Source organism: Halichoeres trimaculatus, unplaced genomic scaffold (genome assembly GCF_033239565.1).
Source record: "Halichoeres trimaculatus isolate MK-OKI-2021-1 unplaced genomic scaffold, fHalTri1.1 fHalTri1_scaffold_5, whole genome shotgun sequence".
Classification (NCBI taxonomy): domain Eukaryota; kingdom Metazoa; phylum Chordata; class Actinopteri; order Labriformes; family Labridae; genus Halichoeres; species Halichoeres trimaculatus.
In genome coordinates, this window is record NW_027437183.1 from 27,442,859 (window position 1) to 27,459,771 (window position 16,913).

The following is a 16,913-nucleotide window of genomic DNA, read 5'->3' on the forward strand; positions in this document are numbered from 1 at the left end:
AACAACTCAAAGAATTCCTCTGCCATGACCAACTACAGCACAATGAGGGGAGTAAGAGATGAACAGCAAAAGACAAGAAAAGAAAGAGAGACGGGACAGATGGGGGGAGGAGGTGAATGTGTAAATGAGTCAATACAAGATGTTCATACAGAGTTGACAACCTACACCAACAGGTTTATGTTTCAATAGGAACCCCGAGCCTCACACACGCACACACACACACACACATACACACACACACACACACACACACACACACACACACACACACACACACACACACACACACACACACACACACACACACACACACACACACAAAACAGTGGGAGATAGCAGGGGGTACCAGCAAAGACTGAGGGGTATAAGGACGGATAGCCATGATGTTCCAGCTGATCACAAAGTCTGACCCATTCAACCTGACCTGTATGAATTAACACAGGAAACAGGGGCCACCATGGGATGAGTTCCATGTGGCTCCCTCAAAAACAACCAGATGAGGACAGAAGGACCGATGTTAAGATCTCTTAAACGTTCAAAACAGAGGAAAGTAAGGACTGACGAAGGATTGTGATGTGAAGTTTAGAAAAATAAGAAAATGAAATAAAAAATAAATATATTGAAAAAATGAATGACTTCAAAAGTCACTGAGACTTGCAGAATCCAACCTAGCTAATGTCCATCAGAGACCAGGATTTTGTGGCGTTCTTTTACTTTAAATTTATTTTGACATCTGAAAGGATGTTGCTCTGTGGGCTTCCTTTCCTGGACTTTCCTATTCTAAATAACTCTTGTTGGCCTAATTCAAATCCTATCATTATGGACTGTGAAGGGGTTAAAGTTCAAGTGTAATACTTCAAATAGAAAAGCATTTAGAGAGCGCAGACCACCACCAAGCATACTATGATTGTCACCAACACTTTAGTCCTACTTTGATGTTATACTCCCTTTCAGCAGACTGTCTGCTACAATTTGGTGTTAGTTGCAGGTTTGTACGATAATTTGTTACCTGACAGTGTTGAAAATTATGATGACCCAGAACATATTTCATATTCCAGATCTCACCATCCAGAATATTACCAGGATCTGGATCATACTTTTACATCTGTCAGAAATGATCATAACCTTGTCTTGTATTGTTTTGCAAAACAATCTGACCATTTATCATGGAGTTATAATCATATAAGGTGAAAACGGCCCTATCTCACAATTATAAAGAATCCTTTTAAAAAATCCTGGATCCAGACGGTGATCTGGATCACCTCAAAAATTGTATTACATCTTTATTAATTTTGAATATTTCCTGAAAATTTAATCAAGATCGGATCATAACATTTTGAGTTATGTGGTTGATAGACAGACAAACTCCCAAAAACATAACCTCCTTGGTGAAGGTAATTAAAAAACTGCAAAGTCCTCAAAGCGCAAGATTTGGAAATGTGTGTGAGTGAGATCATGCGTTCCAGAGTTGACAGCAAGGTCATGGGCAAACGTTGGATGCATCGGCCGTAGCGGCGTCCTCTCATCGGGAACAATCTCTTGTTGGCCAGGCGTCTAAAGAGACCTCAGGATTGTTGACTATCGTCAAGGGCCCTCTACTTTCCAGTCCCTCTGCTCCAATGACAACAACTGTGAAAACATGATACTGTGTCCTGTGCGTAAGCATGAACTGTCAAATCACTTTGAAAATAAGAATTAAAAGCCACAAAACATTATAGGAGACTTATTTACAACCTGACTATGTCCAACACTAAACCTAAAATCTCTTTCAGGGAATTTGGCATTGGGTCTGATGATCCCAGTCAAATAAACTAGTGAGTTTCCTATCTTATCTCAGCTCTTTAAAATCCTCAGTCCACACCTCTAATAGTTTTTATTTTGTACTTTCTTGTTAAACCTTACAGTTTTCTCTCTATTGTCCCAACATCTCCTGATGGAACAAAGTATGGGCTTTGCTATCATAACTGTACTGTCTAACCACAGCAAACGATGAAGTCAGATAAAACAAAACAAACTCTGAATGTGTTTCTGAAAATCTAAAATCTGACCTGACCAGTGTACAATCATACTGGGTCGAAGCTGCACAAAAGTATGTCACAGAATCCACTGATCCTAAAATGTCTTGGGAATTTGGCTCTGGTTTCAAAAATGTTAACACCTCCACGTTCAATTCAGCGACCTCAGTCAGCTGCTGGCACAGTGAAAAAAGAAGCAAGTCTAAGCCATACATCTGCCATGCACTAAAGGATTACGCACTATTGTACGGCATGGTACTTCTGAGAGAAATTTGCAACTTGAGGGAGAGGTGGGAAAGGTGCAACATTTTGCCCTCTGAAGGTGTGGAAATGAAAACCAGACCATAGCTAACACGGGGTGTTTAGTGGGTCTGCTGGGCTTCTCTTCCTACATCATGAAAACATAAAAGCAGAACAGCACCAGAAAATTTTAAGGCTAGCGAGCCTAACCTTCTGGGTCTGCAGTACAGGGGGATCTTGCTGACATTGTAAAAGCGCAGAGAATACAGACTTTCAGGGGGAGCTATAAAAAGCTCTGATACAACATCACATACAGGCTTCATTCAGCAGATAAAGACATCCTTTACCCTGTTGCCCCCAGCAGTGATCCATGGTGCACAGATCAGCTGAGGCGGGCACAGCCTGTTGCAGGGCGGTGCAGTGTATGTAGAGCTGTCCATTCATCCACTATCCCCCTCTATCCCCACACACTGAGAACGCAAGCCCTCGCATCCCCAGCAAACATCAATCTCACCCTGTCTGCAATGTGCAACACTTCAGTACCTTTCATCAATGAACAGGCTCCGTTTATGGCACTGTCCCCCTTTTGTAGCATGCAGCCATTAGAGGGGTGAGACAGAAGGAGAGAGAGGCATGCAGTAAAACAGTTTCCGCCCAGTGAATCACATTCAGAGCCTCACACAGCCGACTGGGGGCTGACCCCTGCCAGGCAGTGACATAAACACTCACAAACAAAGGACCTGAGCTCTGAGCAAGTGTGGATCTTGGAGGATCTCAGTTTTGCAAAAACACACTGACTGTGACCCATGGCTTCAGATTGGAACAGATCATTTGTGTGTGAGGAACAGAACTGTGAACATTTCTTGGCAGCTGTTGATGCCTCTTTGTAAACAAAGAGAAAGATTGCAATTCTTCCGCTGACTCTTTCGTTTCCATTTCTATATCAAACAAACACAGTAGAAACTGTTAGTGCAGAGGAAGAGCAGGTGTAAGCAGTGAATGGATACAGAAGCAGCTCCCTCCCTCATCCCCAGTGAGAGAAAGGATTTAACTCTGCTGAGGCACAACAGAGAGGGCAACAAAAGAGATTTGCAGGGAGACCCACAACGATGACATCATGTCAAATCAATGCGAGATAATGTGGACATGTTCAATTATTCAAGAACTGAACACCCCCACAACATCAACTATGAAGCCTGGACATCTGCGTAAAATACGCAAAGCAGCAGCAGCAGCAGCACAATGAGGCTTGAGGCACTCGTTGATCTAACAGTAACAGAACATGTGCGCAACTCAAAGTGTGCCAAGATTACTTATGGCCGGAGTAAGCCTATAGATTAGTCAACGGAGCTTTTATAAGAGGTTCTCCAGCTCACCATGTGTGGCAGTTCCCCTTGAATTGTTGTTTTATTTCAGTGGGAGAGAGAAAACCCACACAAAGCGCAGTAATCACACTGGAGATCCTGGATGTTACCATGGAAGCGTTTGTCTCCCTCCTCAATGGGCTGCCCGGCCATTCATTTACTGATTGCGCTGAATCAATATTTAGGCTTTTCAATTTTATTAGCTGCTCTGAGGGGGATTTTTGGCACAATTCAAAAAGAAATTAGCAGTGCCCAACCACTTTTAATCGTTTCCTTATAGTGTTATACAATATGTCTGCTGGAGCTGTCTGGCATAATTGATGAGGAGTATCCCTCTTCTCATTTGTTCCCTTTATTCTCTGCAGTATTAATCTACATTAGGGGGAAGCTCCTGGAGTCACCCCTCAGTACGGGCTCGCTGAAAAATAAATCTAGGTAACAGCATTGCCCTATAAACCATATGCAACCGTGTGGCACAAAGCGATATCAGCTTATCAAAGTCTTTTTTATGAAAGGATCTGCAAAGTTTGGCTACTCTACACCCACAATATGAGACAGAAACACCTTGGTGGAAACACAAAAGACAAATGATTCCAACTCACCTGACACCTTGCGTAGCCTCTGTCCAAGAATAATTACTTAAATGAATCTATCACGAGGGATAACATCGATACTTTTCCCAGGGTCTTCTACTTCCTCTTCTTTCAAACAGCAGCCACAATCTGCATCATTCTCTACAGTTTGTATGAAGAAATGCTCGCATCGGTTTTCTCTTCTGTAGTTTTGGTCTCCGGTTCACAACAAGGACTGAAGCGCGCCTGTCAAGTAACGGGACTGAAACCGGGAGAAATGCCGGAGCCGGAGCGGTTCCCCGGTCTCTTCAGGACCCTCTCTCCTCTCTACACACAGCTTCGGGGTCCTGAAGCCATGTGAGAGCTGCTACTACTGTACATACACGACTTACTGTCCCAACAGAAAGATTAGTGAGCAGCTACTCTGGGACTCGGACTCGTCTCCCGGTCGCTGCCTAATGAGACAAGATGTTTTAATCCCATTTGTGTCTCGGGGCGATATCTGTGGTGGTGGACAGCTCCACCCTGTGAACTAAACAGGTATTGAGCCCCCGCACTGCTGTCCGCTCCTACGCTCTCTGTTGCTCCGACTTCGTAAAAACTACACATCTTGACACGTCACTTCAATTAACTTACGACGAACGGTGACTTTAGTGCTCGGTGAATCTACACTGCTCCAAAGAAGCTAGTTGAGCCTGGCGTTTTCCTAATCAAAAAATAACTTCTAAATTTGGTTATAAACTCTAGGTATATAAAGTGGTCACCCTTTGGGTCACTCTATTAATATAGAATTTCGATACGAATCGACAAACAGGCCATTCAAAATACTTCACATGTATCTACTGGTTGTTTACGGAGAGTTTCAAACCTCGCCGTCCGGCGTTTGTTATCAGCTTGCCATTGGCGCCATCTCGCGATTCGAAATGACGACTTCAATGTATGGAGTGCCAAAGATGCCATAATTCATCTAGAATCCCTCCTCTTAAACTGCGCCCATTTGGTATTTGAACTCAAGTGACACTTAATCTGCAGCACTGGGTGCTTATTGATTAACAAGAGTTTCAGTTGATGACATGTTGCATATACCGCACTGATTTGCGTTTTGGAAGTGTTCTCTCAATCTATGCTAAATTTTCACTTCTTCATACTTTGTTCCAGTGTGGGGATGCTCCAAACTGACACTGATATGGTCATTTTATTTACTTTTTAAAACGTTTTTTGATTTCTTCAAACCAATTTGTTTTTAATGTCCTATTTTTCAAAGGGTTTTCTCTTCTGTAGTTTTGGCCTCCGGTTCTCAAAGGGTTCTTTTGTGAATCCTATGATCCTATGACACGTCACCTCACCATCACGTGACGCTTCTGACGAAGACCCCGGAAGAGGGTTGAAACTAGTTAAGCAGGTAAACAAACCACTCTGTTTTTAAAAAGAACCCTTTGAAAAATAGGATATAAACCAAGAAGACAGTATGAACCTTTTCAAGCTATTGTTTTTAATGTTTTTTTAAGTGCACTTATATTCATACATTTGACTCTTTTCCAAAATAATGGGTTCCTACAATACAACTATGAAGCTATATTAAGTTGCTCGATAATTTCAACACCATAAAGTGCACCATTAAACCTCACTGAGTATATGCAAGCTTCAGCCCATTTATTGTTAATAAAACACAAACTAAAACATACAGTGCGCCCCTGTTAACATGTTTCAAACCAAAATGATCTCATATTGCATCAAATATTAGCAGTGTTACATTTGAAGCATCCCCTCTGGCTTTAACACTTTCATATAAAACCAGACAAAACTACAGAAGGATTTTATAAAGTCACATCATATTGATTAGGAAAAGGAACATAAAACAAAACAAACAAACAAAAAACTTCTGCCCCTGTCAACCAGGTGCTGTATCAACATAATGTAACTTTTTAACGATGATTTATTTATGTTATTGCTTTTGTTACTTTTTGCTTCTTCGGGAAAAAAATCTTTTAGTTTAATATAGTAGTACTGAAGTAAATATTTCCACAGAGAAAAGCTATATGAGTTACAAAGCCTTGAATATGTGACTTCCTAGACATAAATGTTTCACCCAGGTCACTTGCAATATGAATCTAACTGTACATGGCATACTCTCTAAAGCCACTTTCTGTCCTGAGGGGTACACTGAGACCTATGCACAGCTAGTGGTGCTCTTGGCCCTGGGTGATCATGGTAGTCATCACCAGACATGCAAGAGTACAAAAAAAACACAAACAGAAAGGGCATTTAAAATGTTTTATATTTCTGGTAAATTGTTGGGTTACTTAAGAAAGGGAAACTTTGTGTCTCCATATAACTTTATATCTTTAAAAAAAAACTCAAGAAATCAAATCAAATTAATTAACACTGGAAAACTAAGCTGCACAAATCTGTGACTGTGACACGTTTTCTGAAATACTAGTTTCCTCGAAGAAAAAAAAAAAAGGGACAAACTATGTCTACGTTAGACTTCCATATAACGGGGGCGTTTTGCAGTAACGTCATTACGTTTGTATTCTGTTGACGTGGCCTGAGCGGTAGCGTTAGCAAATCACCCGTAGCTAGCAAGTAGGTAGCTACCAAACCTAAAGCTGTCGAGCTCGAAGGTAATTCCGTTGAAGTATGGATATAACTCGGGTCGACTGATTGATCGGCGTTCACCTTTCAAGGTAAAGGTAGTTGTTTATGACTATCTGAAATAATATAATTAGTTAACACTAATTGATAACACAAGTTAACAGTTCAGACGATCTCAGTTTAGTAACGTAGGGTTATGCCAGCGAGCATTAGCCTAGCTTGGTGGATGTGAATTACTTTGCAAACGGTTGACGTACAAGGTACATTAGACTCCTATCAGTGCACAGCGAACCTGGCAGTGCATTTAAGCCAATTAAGATACGTGTTATTATGGTTTCATCGATATTCCTCGTAGATTACAGCGATATTAGTTTAACCTTTTCAAGACGATACACGTAGCGTTTTCTGTCACAGTTATGGCAAAATATTACGTGTTATAATATACAGTGCGGAGACTTATCCTTAGCGACAGTAAGCAAGTTGTGTCAGTCAGTTACCCACATCCCACAGTGCTTGATACACAACATTGTTATGCCTCTGATATCTTCGATTTACTTCGTTTATATAATCCCATGTTGGTGAGACAATTTGCGTGCGGGTGTTGCTTTAACTACTGACATATCGTGTTCGGTTGTTTTGCACACCGGTTATATATGATCGGTGAGTCGACAGCTTACATTATAGTTATCTGGCAGTGTATCACTGGATGATGAGATGTAACGAATAACGGATTGGATATGTTACATAAACAGAGGACCTTGACATCTTGGAAGACAAGCAGGAAACCTTATCTTATCAATGTTCTCTGCCACCTGTCACAGAAATGGACTTTAGTGTGATTTTAGTTTGCTGAACATCATATCCACTGTAGTGTAAGGGCACGTTAGTTGAGTAAAGCCTCGTTTGAGTAGGTTTTAGGGAAAAGCAAGCAATCGTGTTGGGTGTTATAAAGGTTTTATAAGCCAGCCGCCCAATTGGAGACACACCTACGTTATTAACATGAAATTATTATACTTCATGAACAAAAGGTGTGTTTGAGGCACTGATATCTATAATGGTACAAAAGCAGTGTATGTCATACTCATTCATATGCCCGTATGTTCCCTGTCAAGATGAAATAGGGCTGTTAGTTTGCGTCTGGATAGAATCAGAATAGCAGTTAAACTTTGTAAAAAAAAAAAAAAAAATCTGTCTCTGTTGTTGTTGTTTTTTGTCTTAGTGAAGAAAAAAATGTCCAGTAGAAGCCAGCACTATGGGTTCCAGTCAGCCACAATGGTGCAGCCTGCCAATGGCGGTCATGCCTATCTCTTTGGAAACAATGGCTCAGAAAATGACCTGTCTGAAGAGGATGGGGAGAGCTATGAGCTGCGTCCACGTGGCAGAGAGAGGCTGCGGAGGAGCACTTCCCGAGAGAGGATGGAGGATATCATCTACCTGACCAGAGACATTCAGGAGGGGGACACTCTGAACAGCATCTCCCTGCAGTACCATTGCTCTGTGAGTATATGCTTACTTATGTGTGGATTAAGACCTCTCCTTTGGGTATAACCACTTAACACTCTTTTGTGTATATCCTTAAGTCTACTTAAGCTCTTCCCTTACTGACAATAAAGTGAACATTAAGCATATACACCACCATTCTTGGGCTTTCTGCAAGTAGAACTGCAACTAACAATGATGTACTGCTTCAGGATAAATTAATTTGCCAGTTAGTCTACAAGGATGTTGAAAGAACTCATCAAATAGCAATTACTGCAAAGTTGTGTTATTTAATTTCTGACTTTGAGACATTGTCAGTTCACTTGTTAATATATGGGGGTTACTGATACCTATATTCAAATGAAAAACTCCTTTTAATGCTAAATATATCTGACTAAAACTTGAAGACAGTTTTTAAAAATTTTAGTTGAACATGCTCTGCTCTGTACTGTTATTTTTTTGAGGTCGTTCTTAATTTGATTACATTTGTGTCTGAGTGTAGCTTCCACCTTTCTTTGCATCCAGCTCACAGGCTTTCACTCGATTAAGTGGTTTTCAAAGAGTCTCAGGAATAATGAAATGAATCAACAATAAATAAGAAATTACATACTTCTTCAGATGGAAGAGTGTTTCATTTTTTTTCTTTGCATTTTCAGGTGGCGGACATAAAGCGTGCCAACAACCTCTTGACAGAGCAGGACTTCTTTGCTCTGAGGTCGGTCAAAATTCCTGTGAGACGCTTTAGTGTTCTCACTGAGACTCACAGCGCTGGACCTCACAAGTCTGCGTCCCCCTTGAGTGCCAGTCGTGTACCCCAGATTTCCCCAGTTACCTCGCTCCCCACAGAGTCCTCCTCAGACTCTTCTTCCTCCACTGACAGTGTTGAGGGCTTCCTCTTGGAGAAAGACAAAGACATTGAGCGCTTAGTGAAATCCACAGGTCCATCCCGGAGCAGCCTGAACGAAGTCGTGTCTTCTTTGACACTACAGCAACAGCAGCCACTGCTGGGTGAGGTGGAGTACAAACCAGCGCAGAGGAAGGACCCTTACTATGGAGCGGACTGGGGCATGAGATGGTGGACGGCTGTGGCCATCATGTTGGTTGTTGGCATCGTGACTCCAGTGTTTTATTTGCTGTACTATGAGGTTCTCATGAAAACTGATGCTGCACATCATGGCATTCCTCCACAAGCAGCAGGTAACATTCCCCATAACGGAAATATAGACCCTCATGTTGGAGAATACAACCAAGCAGGGGCAGATCCAGGACACAATGCTGATATCGGAGTTAATGGAGATTCACAGGGACACAATGTGGACAAAGCGGGAGACAATGAACACAGGGAACAAGAGAAAACATAACAGTAGTTTTTCTAGACTCAATACATCAATGCAAACTGTCTGAGACAGCCACTTTATAAAGAGAACGGTAATTTTATAACTTTCAAGGAACAAGGAATAAAATGTTTCAAAGCCATTCCTTGTGCGTGTCCATCTACATTTGCATACTTTACCAACAGGGTTATGGATATCTTATACTTGGCTGAACTTTTTCTAAATGATGGATAAACTGCAGAAACGTTGTATCTATGCTGCTGTATTCAGTCTAAGCTGCACAAAAACTGTGTCTGAGGAGTTTGAAAACAAACCGACAAAGCCAGCAGCAAGCTTACTGTTGTTTATTCTGTGATGGATCAGTGGCCACATGGTTTGAGAATTTGGGAATGTTAAAAAAAAAAATCTAACCTGGATCTGGTTTTAAGGCTGAATTCAAGCAGATTGGTCCAGTTGTACTCCTCTGCCACAATAGAGAAAGTGTTTTGTTTTCAGCTAAATTGGTTGGAAAAGTATGACTGCTGCCTTGTGTTTAATAGAGAATTAATTTATTTCAAGACTTTTGAACTTAGCCTTTACTTACACCATCAGTATTGGGATTTCCCATTAAATTATGTTTCCTAATTTCAATGAAATTAGCTTGAAATGGTTTCTTCTTTTCTTTATCTTGCCTGGAGAGAACTGCATTTTTATTTGCTCTTAAATGAACCTCATGGAGCATGGTGAGGAAAGTGCACAGTGTTCCAACAATGACTCATATTTGTAATTGCGTGAAGTTTTAAACTTTATTTTAGCCCTTTTATTTACCACTTTGTTCACTTCATGATAAAGCATTATGTGTTGTTGACAGTATGTGCCTTTCAGCCTGTGAAAATGCAGTCACAGGGTGGAAAATAAATAACATCTATTTTGAATAAATTATTGCCAGTATGCACAGTTTGGCATCTTATTTACATCAGTCTCAAAAAAAGGCTTTCATCTCAAAATCAAACGAAGCAAATACACCAGGTATTTCTGACTGATCTACAGTATTTCACCTCTAGGAGAAAAAAAAAGCACACTTATTTGAGTCGCACTCAATATGTTGCTTCACCGTCCATATTATCATCACTGCCTGCTTCAAAATCTTCACCGTTGTCAAAGTAGCTGTCAATGTAGTCGTTTTCCTAGAAAGAAAAGGGAACATTAATGAAGTGATCTATGAGGTGTATCCTACAAGTTTGTTATTTAAAAATGTCCTGTGTTCGTTTGTAAACTGACCTCTTCAATATCCTCTTCGTCATATTCTTCTGCTTCTATTTCTTCTTCCTCACCGTCATCATCATTTCCTTTTTTCTTTTCAGTCTCATCGTCTGATTTGTCAGGGTTCCCATCATCTCTCTTGGCTAGTTCCTGAAAGATTGAATATAATATTACATAACTTGTGCTTCTCTGAGAAACCTACTATACATTATTAATGGTGCGTACACAAACATCCTAGGTTGCACATTATCCTCACTGCACACCTTTATGTAATGGTTTTTGATAAATCATGTTTAAAAAAAACTGATGTTTATTGGGGTTAGTGAACAATGAACAAACAAATGAGGAAAAACTTACATCTAACTTAGACAGTACTTCTTGTGTTTCTTTGACAGATATCTTGGCAGTTTTTTTCTTTGTGCCTGTTGGATTAAAGCATCACACATGACTACTATTTAGAATTTAAAACAAATATTAGTTGAATATGTATAATGGCTCTATCTTAAAATACCTGGTTTAGCACGAGGTCTCTTTTTCTGGGGCATCAGTTCTTTTGGGAAAAGATTCCAGTCTAAAAAGATGACACATACACATTATTTTTCTACCACTATCTTCTTTTTGCACACCATGTGGCAGTATGTTGTGCAAATACCTGGAGTCCACTCTTCATCCTCCGTGTGATTTTGCTTCAGGTATATCTCTGTATATTTCTCCACTTCTGTCATCCAAACAAGAGAAATTTATATTAGTCAATGCATGCTTTAACAACTATGTTTTATGGTATACTGTTCACAGTAATGACCATGATTAATCAAATAAAATTCAAGTTTACATTTAAATAAAAAAAAAATCTACATAACTTACTGTACATACTAGTTTAGAACAAAATGTCTGAAAAAGCACATTGTTCTATTTAGTTTGTCTGTGATCAAGAATGACGATAGTTGTAGCAGACAGTAGGAATCCAATCATAGACAAGTTAGGACTGTAATGCAATATTGTACCGTGAATCTACCTTTCTCTTTTTTCCCAGCTATGACCATTATTAAATGTTTCAGCTCCTAAGTGCTGCATTATCCCCCCTCACAGCAGACAAATGCCTTACTAAAGCATTTCCATCAGACATTGGGTTTCTAATGCACTCCTGTCATCCTCACCTGCTTTATTGGACTGAGGTTTGATGTTGTGAGGTAGCCGCTGCATTGTTCCCCTCATCTCCTGCTTTAAGGCCAGCATGTAGTCCTCTTCCTCGCCAGCCTTCAGTGGCACAGGCTTGAAGTCAGTGCTCTGCATGAGGACAGGTAGAGGAGGGGAGATGACAGTGAATTGAGTAAAATATAGTTTCTGTTCAAATGATAATGTTAGCATTTGATTAACACCTTGTCAAAATGTGGCATTATTGAAAAAACCTTAGTCTTCATTGATGTGTGCCAGATTTTCCTCAAAACTGACCCCAGGGTGACTTGATCATGACACATTAAACAGACTGGTCCCACACAATTAAACGCAGTCCAAACTTGCACTAGATTTTGCACAGGCCTTTTTGGTGGATTTCACCACTGTTAAAATGTTGCGATTACCTCCTTAATTTGATAAACAAGACAATGTTGGGAAACAAATTACATATGCTGAGACCAAGTAATGACCAAGACACTGATGTGTCACAAGTCACACACTGAGACTGGCCCTCACAGACTTCACAAGCTCTAAGTCAAATGCTTCATGGTGAGTAGACTATAATACTATACCATTATAAACACAGAGTCATGATCACTCTCTGGACCTGTGTTCAAAATTAAATCAAAATCTATGTGTAAGCTAGCATATGAACTGTGCGTAGTGGGAAAATTCAAATCATGTACTGTCAGTCATATTGTGTGTGCATTTGTCTAAGTAGTGGGTACTTACTGGAAACAGTGGACTGGGCCCCACCCTGGCTTCTGGCATGTTGCCCCTGCCGATACCCAGAGCATCGATGTTGAAGGTATAGGCAGCTACTCCACGACCCTTCCCTGCCATGGCTGCAGACTTGCCCTGTACCTGCAGTACAGAGCACACATGTATCCAGTCAACTCCACTGTCAGACACGTGGAGACCCAACAGGTTTATGTACACAAGCTTCAACATCCGTTTGACTGACTCTGCCAGCGTGTACAGCACTGACCAGCACTGACACGGCCCCAGAGACAAAAAGACAAAAGAAGTCGCTTTGAATACTCACTATAAGGGTGTTTTTAAGTTAACAGCTCCAAAAGTGGAGACCAATAATCCAAGCACTCCGTTTAATTTAGGACTATTTTGCAGCATTTAGCTATCACTAAGAATTGACGTTTTCTTTTCTAATTTTCTCAACATTAGTCATCATCTATCACGTTTCATCTATCGTTTGGGTGGTTTAGAGTGTATTGCTATAGCTACATTAAGTAAAATAGTCTGATGAAAGTCTCTAGTCTACAGCTTTGCTAACACCGGCGAGGGAGATCAAACTACTCAGCAGCTAGTGTGCCTTTAAATAAGTCCCTCCCATATGTGACACACGGGAGGTGGGGCTTATAAACAACCAATAGTGTCACTTCTTTCCTCTGACGTCACTGCTTTGTTTGCCCAATGAGCGCGCTCTCTTTGAACAAGGGTGTGTCTGCAGCCTCCATCACATTACTGCCAATGAAAACACATCAGCTCTAGCTACAAAGCTACCTACATCCCGACACCTCAAAAATCAGCTGACAGCGTAATACTAGCAGCAGTTATTTTGACCAGTGCGTGAACTGGGATGTCTGCAACCGACTGGTACGCTCACAAATCGCTCGGAGACGGACTATTCTGGATCCAGGAGCGATTCTACCAGTCAGACAACCGGGCCAACATCTGGCTGCTACGCGGCTCACACCAGGACGTGGTGATAGATACCGGGCTAGGCTTGAGAAGCTTACCTGACTACATCGACGGCAAGGGGCTTCTCGGTAAAGACCCGCAGAGGAAGAACCCGCTGCTGGCCATCGCCACCCACGCCCACTTCGACCATTCGGGCGGGCTGCATCAGTTCCAACAGGTGGGCGTCCACAGCGCAGAGGTCGATGCCTTGGCAAACGGGGACAACTTCGAGACAGTCACCTGGCTCAGTGACAGGGAGATAGCCCAGGCTCCCAGTCCAGGATGGAGAGCAAGGCACTACAAAGTGAAAGCTGTGCAGCCCACACACATCCTGCAGGAGGGTAGGTAGGAGGTGCAGCATGCGCAGATGTGTTTGTGTTGGTTATAGAGGGGAGGAACTTAGATCAAAGGGCAGGTCGCAAGGTTTAAATGCAATAGAGATAAAGGTATCATCAGACGATATTTTACGTGTGCGCATGTTCTCAGTAGCTTGCACGTGTACCATACGGGTTCCTTTGTATCCCCATAGGAGGGTTTTACCGCACTACCATTCGAAAATTACTCGCTCAATTAAGCAGACACACAGCCAATATGTAAATGCATAGACACATGATGACAGGAATGATGTGGAGTGAGGTGTAGCACCCGCATAGGTGTAAATGCCTTTTTACATAACATGACACAGCTTATGCAAAAAGTACATAGACAAGCCACTCAAGTCCCACCCTTTAAAAAAACCCTATCAGTGAGACAATGGATCTTAAGTCATAAGTGATTGGTTGGTTTGTACTTTGCTTATTTTTCCTTCTGGCACTCCCCTTTGGGCCATTGTTCTTCAGAGTCTGGCACATCTCAGACAGGAAAGAAGACAATGCAGAAACAGGCTGCAAGAAAGGAAACACACCTTGGACTCAATACCTGACAAGGCTGATTTGGTTTTTAGCTCCTCCTAGATACCTGATCACCTGATCCGCCAGGAATAGTTTTAATAATTACTCAGGAACTTGAGATCAGCTTAACCCAATAGTTTTAGTCGCAGCTTTCTGCCATAAACCATGTTGCATTTTTAATTTGCCCCCTTTTTAAATATGACTAAAACCACGGCCTGTTGTCATCTTTAGTATTCTTGCAGTGCGATTCTGCAACGTTTGTCAATACACTTGAGTTGCTCTGCTGTGTCAGACACTGCTGCAGTGCAGGTGGAATATCTTGTTGCATGGTGTGTTAGTTTCACCCTCCTGTCAAACTGAAGCCTGGTCAGGATCAAATTGATTATATTTTTTGAAAGTTCTGCAGTTTCGACACCATGGTAATGTGTGATGACATTTGTAAAAGACAGCTATTTCCCTACTGGATACATGAGCCAGATTTCAAGGAGCTAAAGGAAATACTGGTAGGTGGGTTGTGTATCAGGGTGTGGTATGCATTCTGTTTCTTTGGATGATCTTAAAAATATAATATTATGCTGTCTCCTTTCCTCTGCAGGGGATGTCATCAACCTGGGTGACAGACAGCTGACAGTGCTCCACATGCCTGGTCACTCCCGGGGCAGCATCTGCCTTCATGACCGTGACAATAAGTTGCTTTTCAGTGGGGATGTGGTGTACGACGGCGCCATGATCGACTGGCTGCCCTACAGCCGCGTCAGTGACTACATCAGCAGCTGTGAGCGTCTGGTGGGGCTGGTGGACAGTGAACAGGTAACACAATGGGATGAATGGCATTGCCTTGTCATAAGTCAGCCATCCTGGATGAGTTAAATTGATGCACAGCAAATACATTTTCATCGCCTTCAAAAGTTGATTCATAATGGAAAAATTAAGAGTTCTGTTACAATGCTGTTCATACAGCTGCTTGTAATATGGAGATCATACTCTAGGGCCTGTGGTGACTTTTGTTCAGTCACCTCACTTACAGTATATTTTTACAGTTTGATGAGAAGAGTTTTTTTTAATCTAAAACATAAGTCTTATTAGTGGAAAAAGCAATTTTATGTGTATGTTCCACGTAAAACAGTATATTTAACTGCCGTACACTATGTACCGACAGTGACAAAATTTTGTTAACATGTGCTCCACATTATTTGAAAAGATCAAACAACTGACAAATCCTTTTCACAGGTTGACCAAGTCCTCCCTGGACACTACAACACCTTCGGTGCAAAGCGTCTCAACAGGATTGCGTCCACATACATCAGCAGAGCAGGAACCTGTCCTGCCAAGGTGTCCACATTTGCTTGGAGTACTCTGGCTGGAGTGGCTCTGCGGGTGTGTAACCCACGCAGTGCCTGTTAATGAGAAGGGGTGATGGAGCAAGCACAAGTGCACAAAGAAGAGTGTTTAAATATAGAGGACTTGAGGAGGGTGAAGATGAGAGAAACCCCTTATTTATATGTAACTTGATGTAACAGTGTTCATTCACTTATGCAGTCCAAAAGCAACCATATATTTGCCAAACTTTGTCTAAAATGCCACTGTTGGGCTACATAAATCAATATCAGCATCATATGAAGCATATTATATAGAGTATTTATGAGTGTGAGTCTGTTCTGTTCTAATGAATATGTATTTGTTGAGTTAAATATAATGATATGTATGCTTTTATACTTTAAGCAGTAATGAAGTTATAATAGCACAAAAATGGTACACCTCTGCACTGCAAACAGAAAGCAGGGAGCTATAAGTTCTCCTCTGAGGAACTAAAACAAGACTCCATATGGCCATAGTATCTCTCTATGCATTTTACAATGCTCAGTGAAGACCCAGTGTCGACTACCTCCTGTGTTTGTAACAATGCTTTGTACTATTGACAAATCTACGGCTTTGCTATGGAAACACTGACAATAAAGCCTCTGTTCTACCTGCTTTTTGTGATGCTTCTGTAAGACTGACAACTGCACCTTCTGTCTGTGAGTGTTTCTTCAGCTGATCATATAAGAAGGTGGGACTCCTGTGGGACTCAATGCTGCAGGGTGAGAGAGAATAAAATTGGATAAAGTGTGATCCATCATATGCTCAGAGTGCAGAGTACTTTACTCATCTCACAGACAGCTCTCCCACTGCAGGAGAGTGTGCATAACAGGAAGGAAGAACATTAGTCTGAGCCTAGTATGGAGTCTGAATTAAAACACTTAAAATGTGGGGTGCTGTTTGGTCATAAGAGAAGCAGGTATTTAGTAATCTGTCAAATTTTAAGTCA

The 16,913-nt window shown here is 41.4% G+C and overlaps 4 protein-coding genes across 5 annotated transcripts in view; 2 read left to right on the top strand and 2 right to left on the bottom strand.

The window, feature by feature from the left end:
- Positions 1 to 4,663, bottom strand: part of adgrv1 (adhesion G protein-coupled receptor V1) — a 109,857-nt gene extending 105,194 nt beyond the window's left edge. The window contains exon 1 of the mRNA XM_074669983.1: positions 4,222 to 4,663. The gene's annotated coding sequence lies outside the window, so the exon portion shown is untranslated. The remainder of the gene's footprint in view (positions 1 to 4,221) is intronic.
- A 2,059-nt stretch (positions 4,664 to 6,722) lies between these two features.
- Positions 6,723 to 9,969, top strand: lysmd3 (LysM, putative peptidoglycan-binding, domain containing 3). Its single transcript, XM_074670396.1, has 3 exons — positions 6,723 to 6,878; positions 8,006 to 8,283; positions 8,922 to 9,969. The coding sequence occupies exons 2-3, from the start codon at positions 8,017 to 8,019 to the stop codon at positions 9,624 to 9,626; spliced, it is 972 nt and encodes a 323-aa protein (XP_074526497.1). The 5' UTR covers positions 6,723 to 6,878; positions 8,006 to 8,016; the 3' UTR covers positions 9,627 to 9,969.
- Positions 9,970 to 10,628: 659 nt separating this feature from the next.
- On the bottom strand, positions 10,629 to 13,896 carry polr3g (polymerase (RNA) III (DNA directed) polypeptide G). Of its 2 annotated transcripts, none has more exons than XM_074670399.1 (8): positions 13,775 to 13,896; positions 12,750 to 12,881; positions 11,999 to 12,128; positions 11,494 to 11,559; positions 11,353 to 11,412; positions 11,199 to 11,263; positions 10,860 to 10,991; positions 10,629 to 10,765 (listed from the first exon to the last, which is right to left on the bottom strand). In XM_074670399.1, the coding sequence occupies exons 2-8, from the start codon at positions 12,858 to 12,860 to the stop codon at positions 10,676 to 10,678; spliced, it is 654 nt and encodes a 217-aa protein (XP_074526500.1). In that variant the 5' UTR covers positions 12,861 to 12,881; positions 13,775 to 13,896; the 3' UTR covers positions 10,629 to 10,675. The 2 variants fall into 2 exon arrangements, with proteins under 2 accessions (XP_074526500.1, XP_074526499.1); XM_074670398.1 differs by lacking the exon at positions 13,775 to 13,896 and adding an exon at positions 13,063 to 13,341.
- Positions 13,472 to 16,574, top strand: mblac2 (metallo-beta-lactamase domain containing 2). The gene is made up of 3 exons (XM_074670397.1): positions 13,472 to 14,056; positions 15,201 to 15,415; positions 15,836 to 16,574. The coding sequence occupies exons 1-3, from the start codon at positions 13,615 to 13,617 to the stop codon at positions 16,007 to 16,009; spliced, it is 831 nt and encodes a 276-aa protein (XP_074526498.1). The 5' UTR covers positions 13,472 to 13,614; the 3' UTR covers positions 16,010 to 16,574.
- Positions 16,575 to 16,913: the final 339 nt, after the last annotated feature.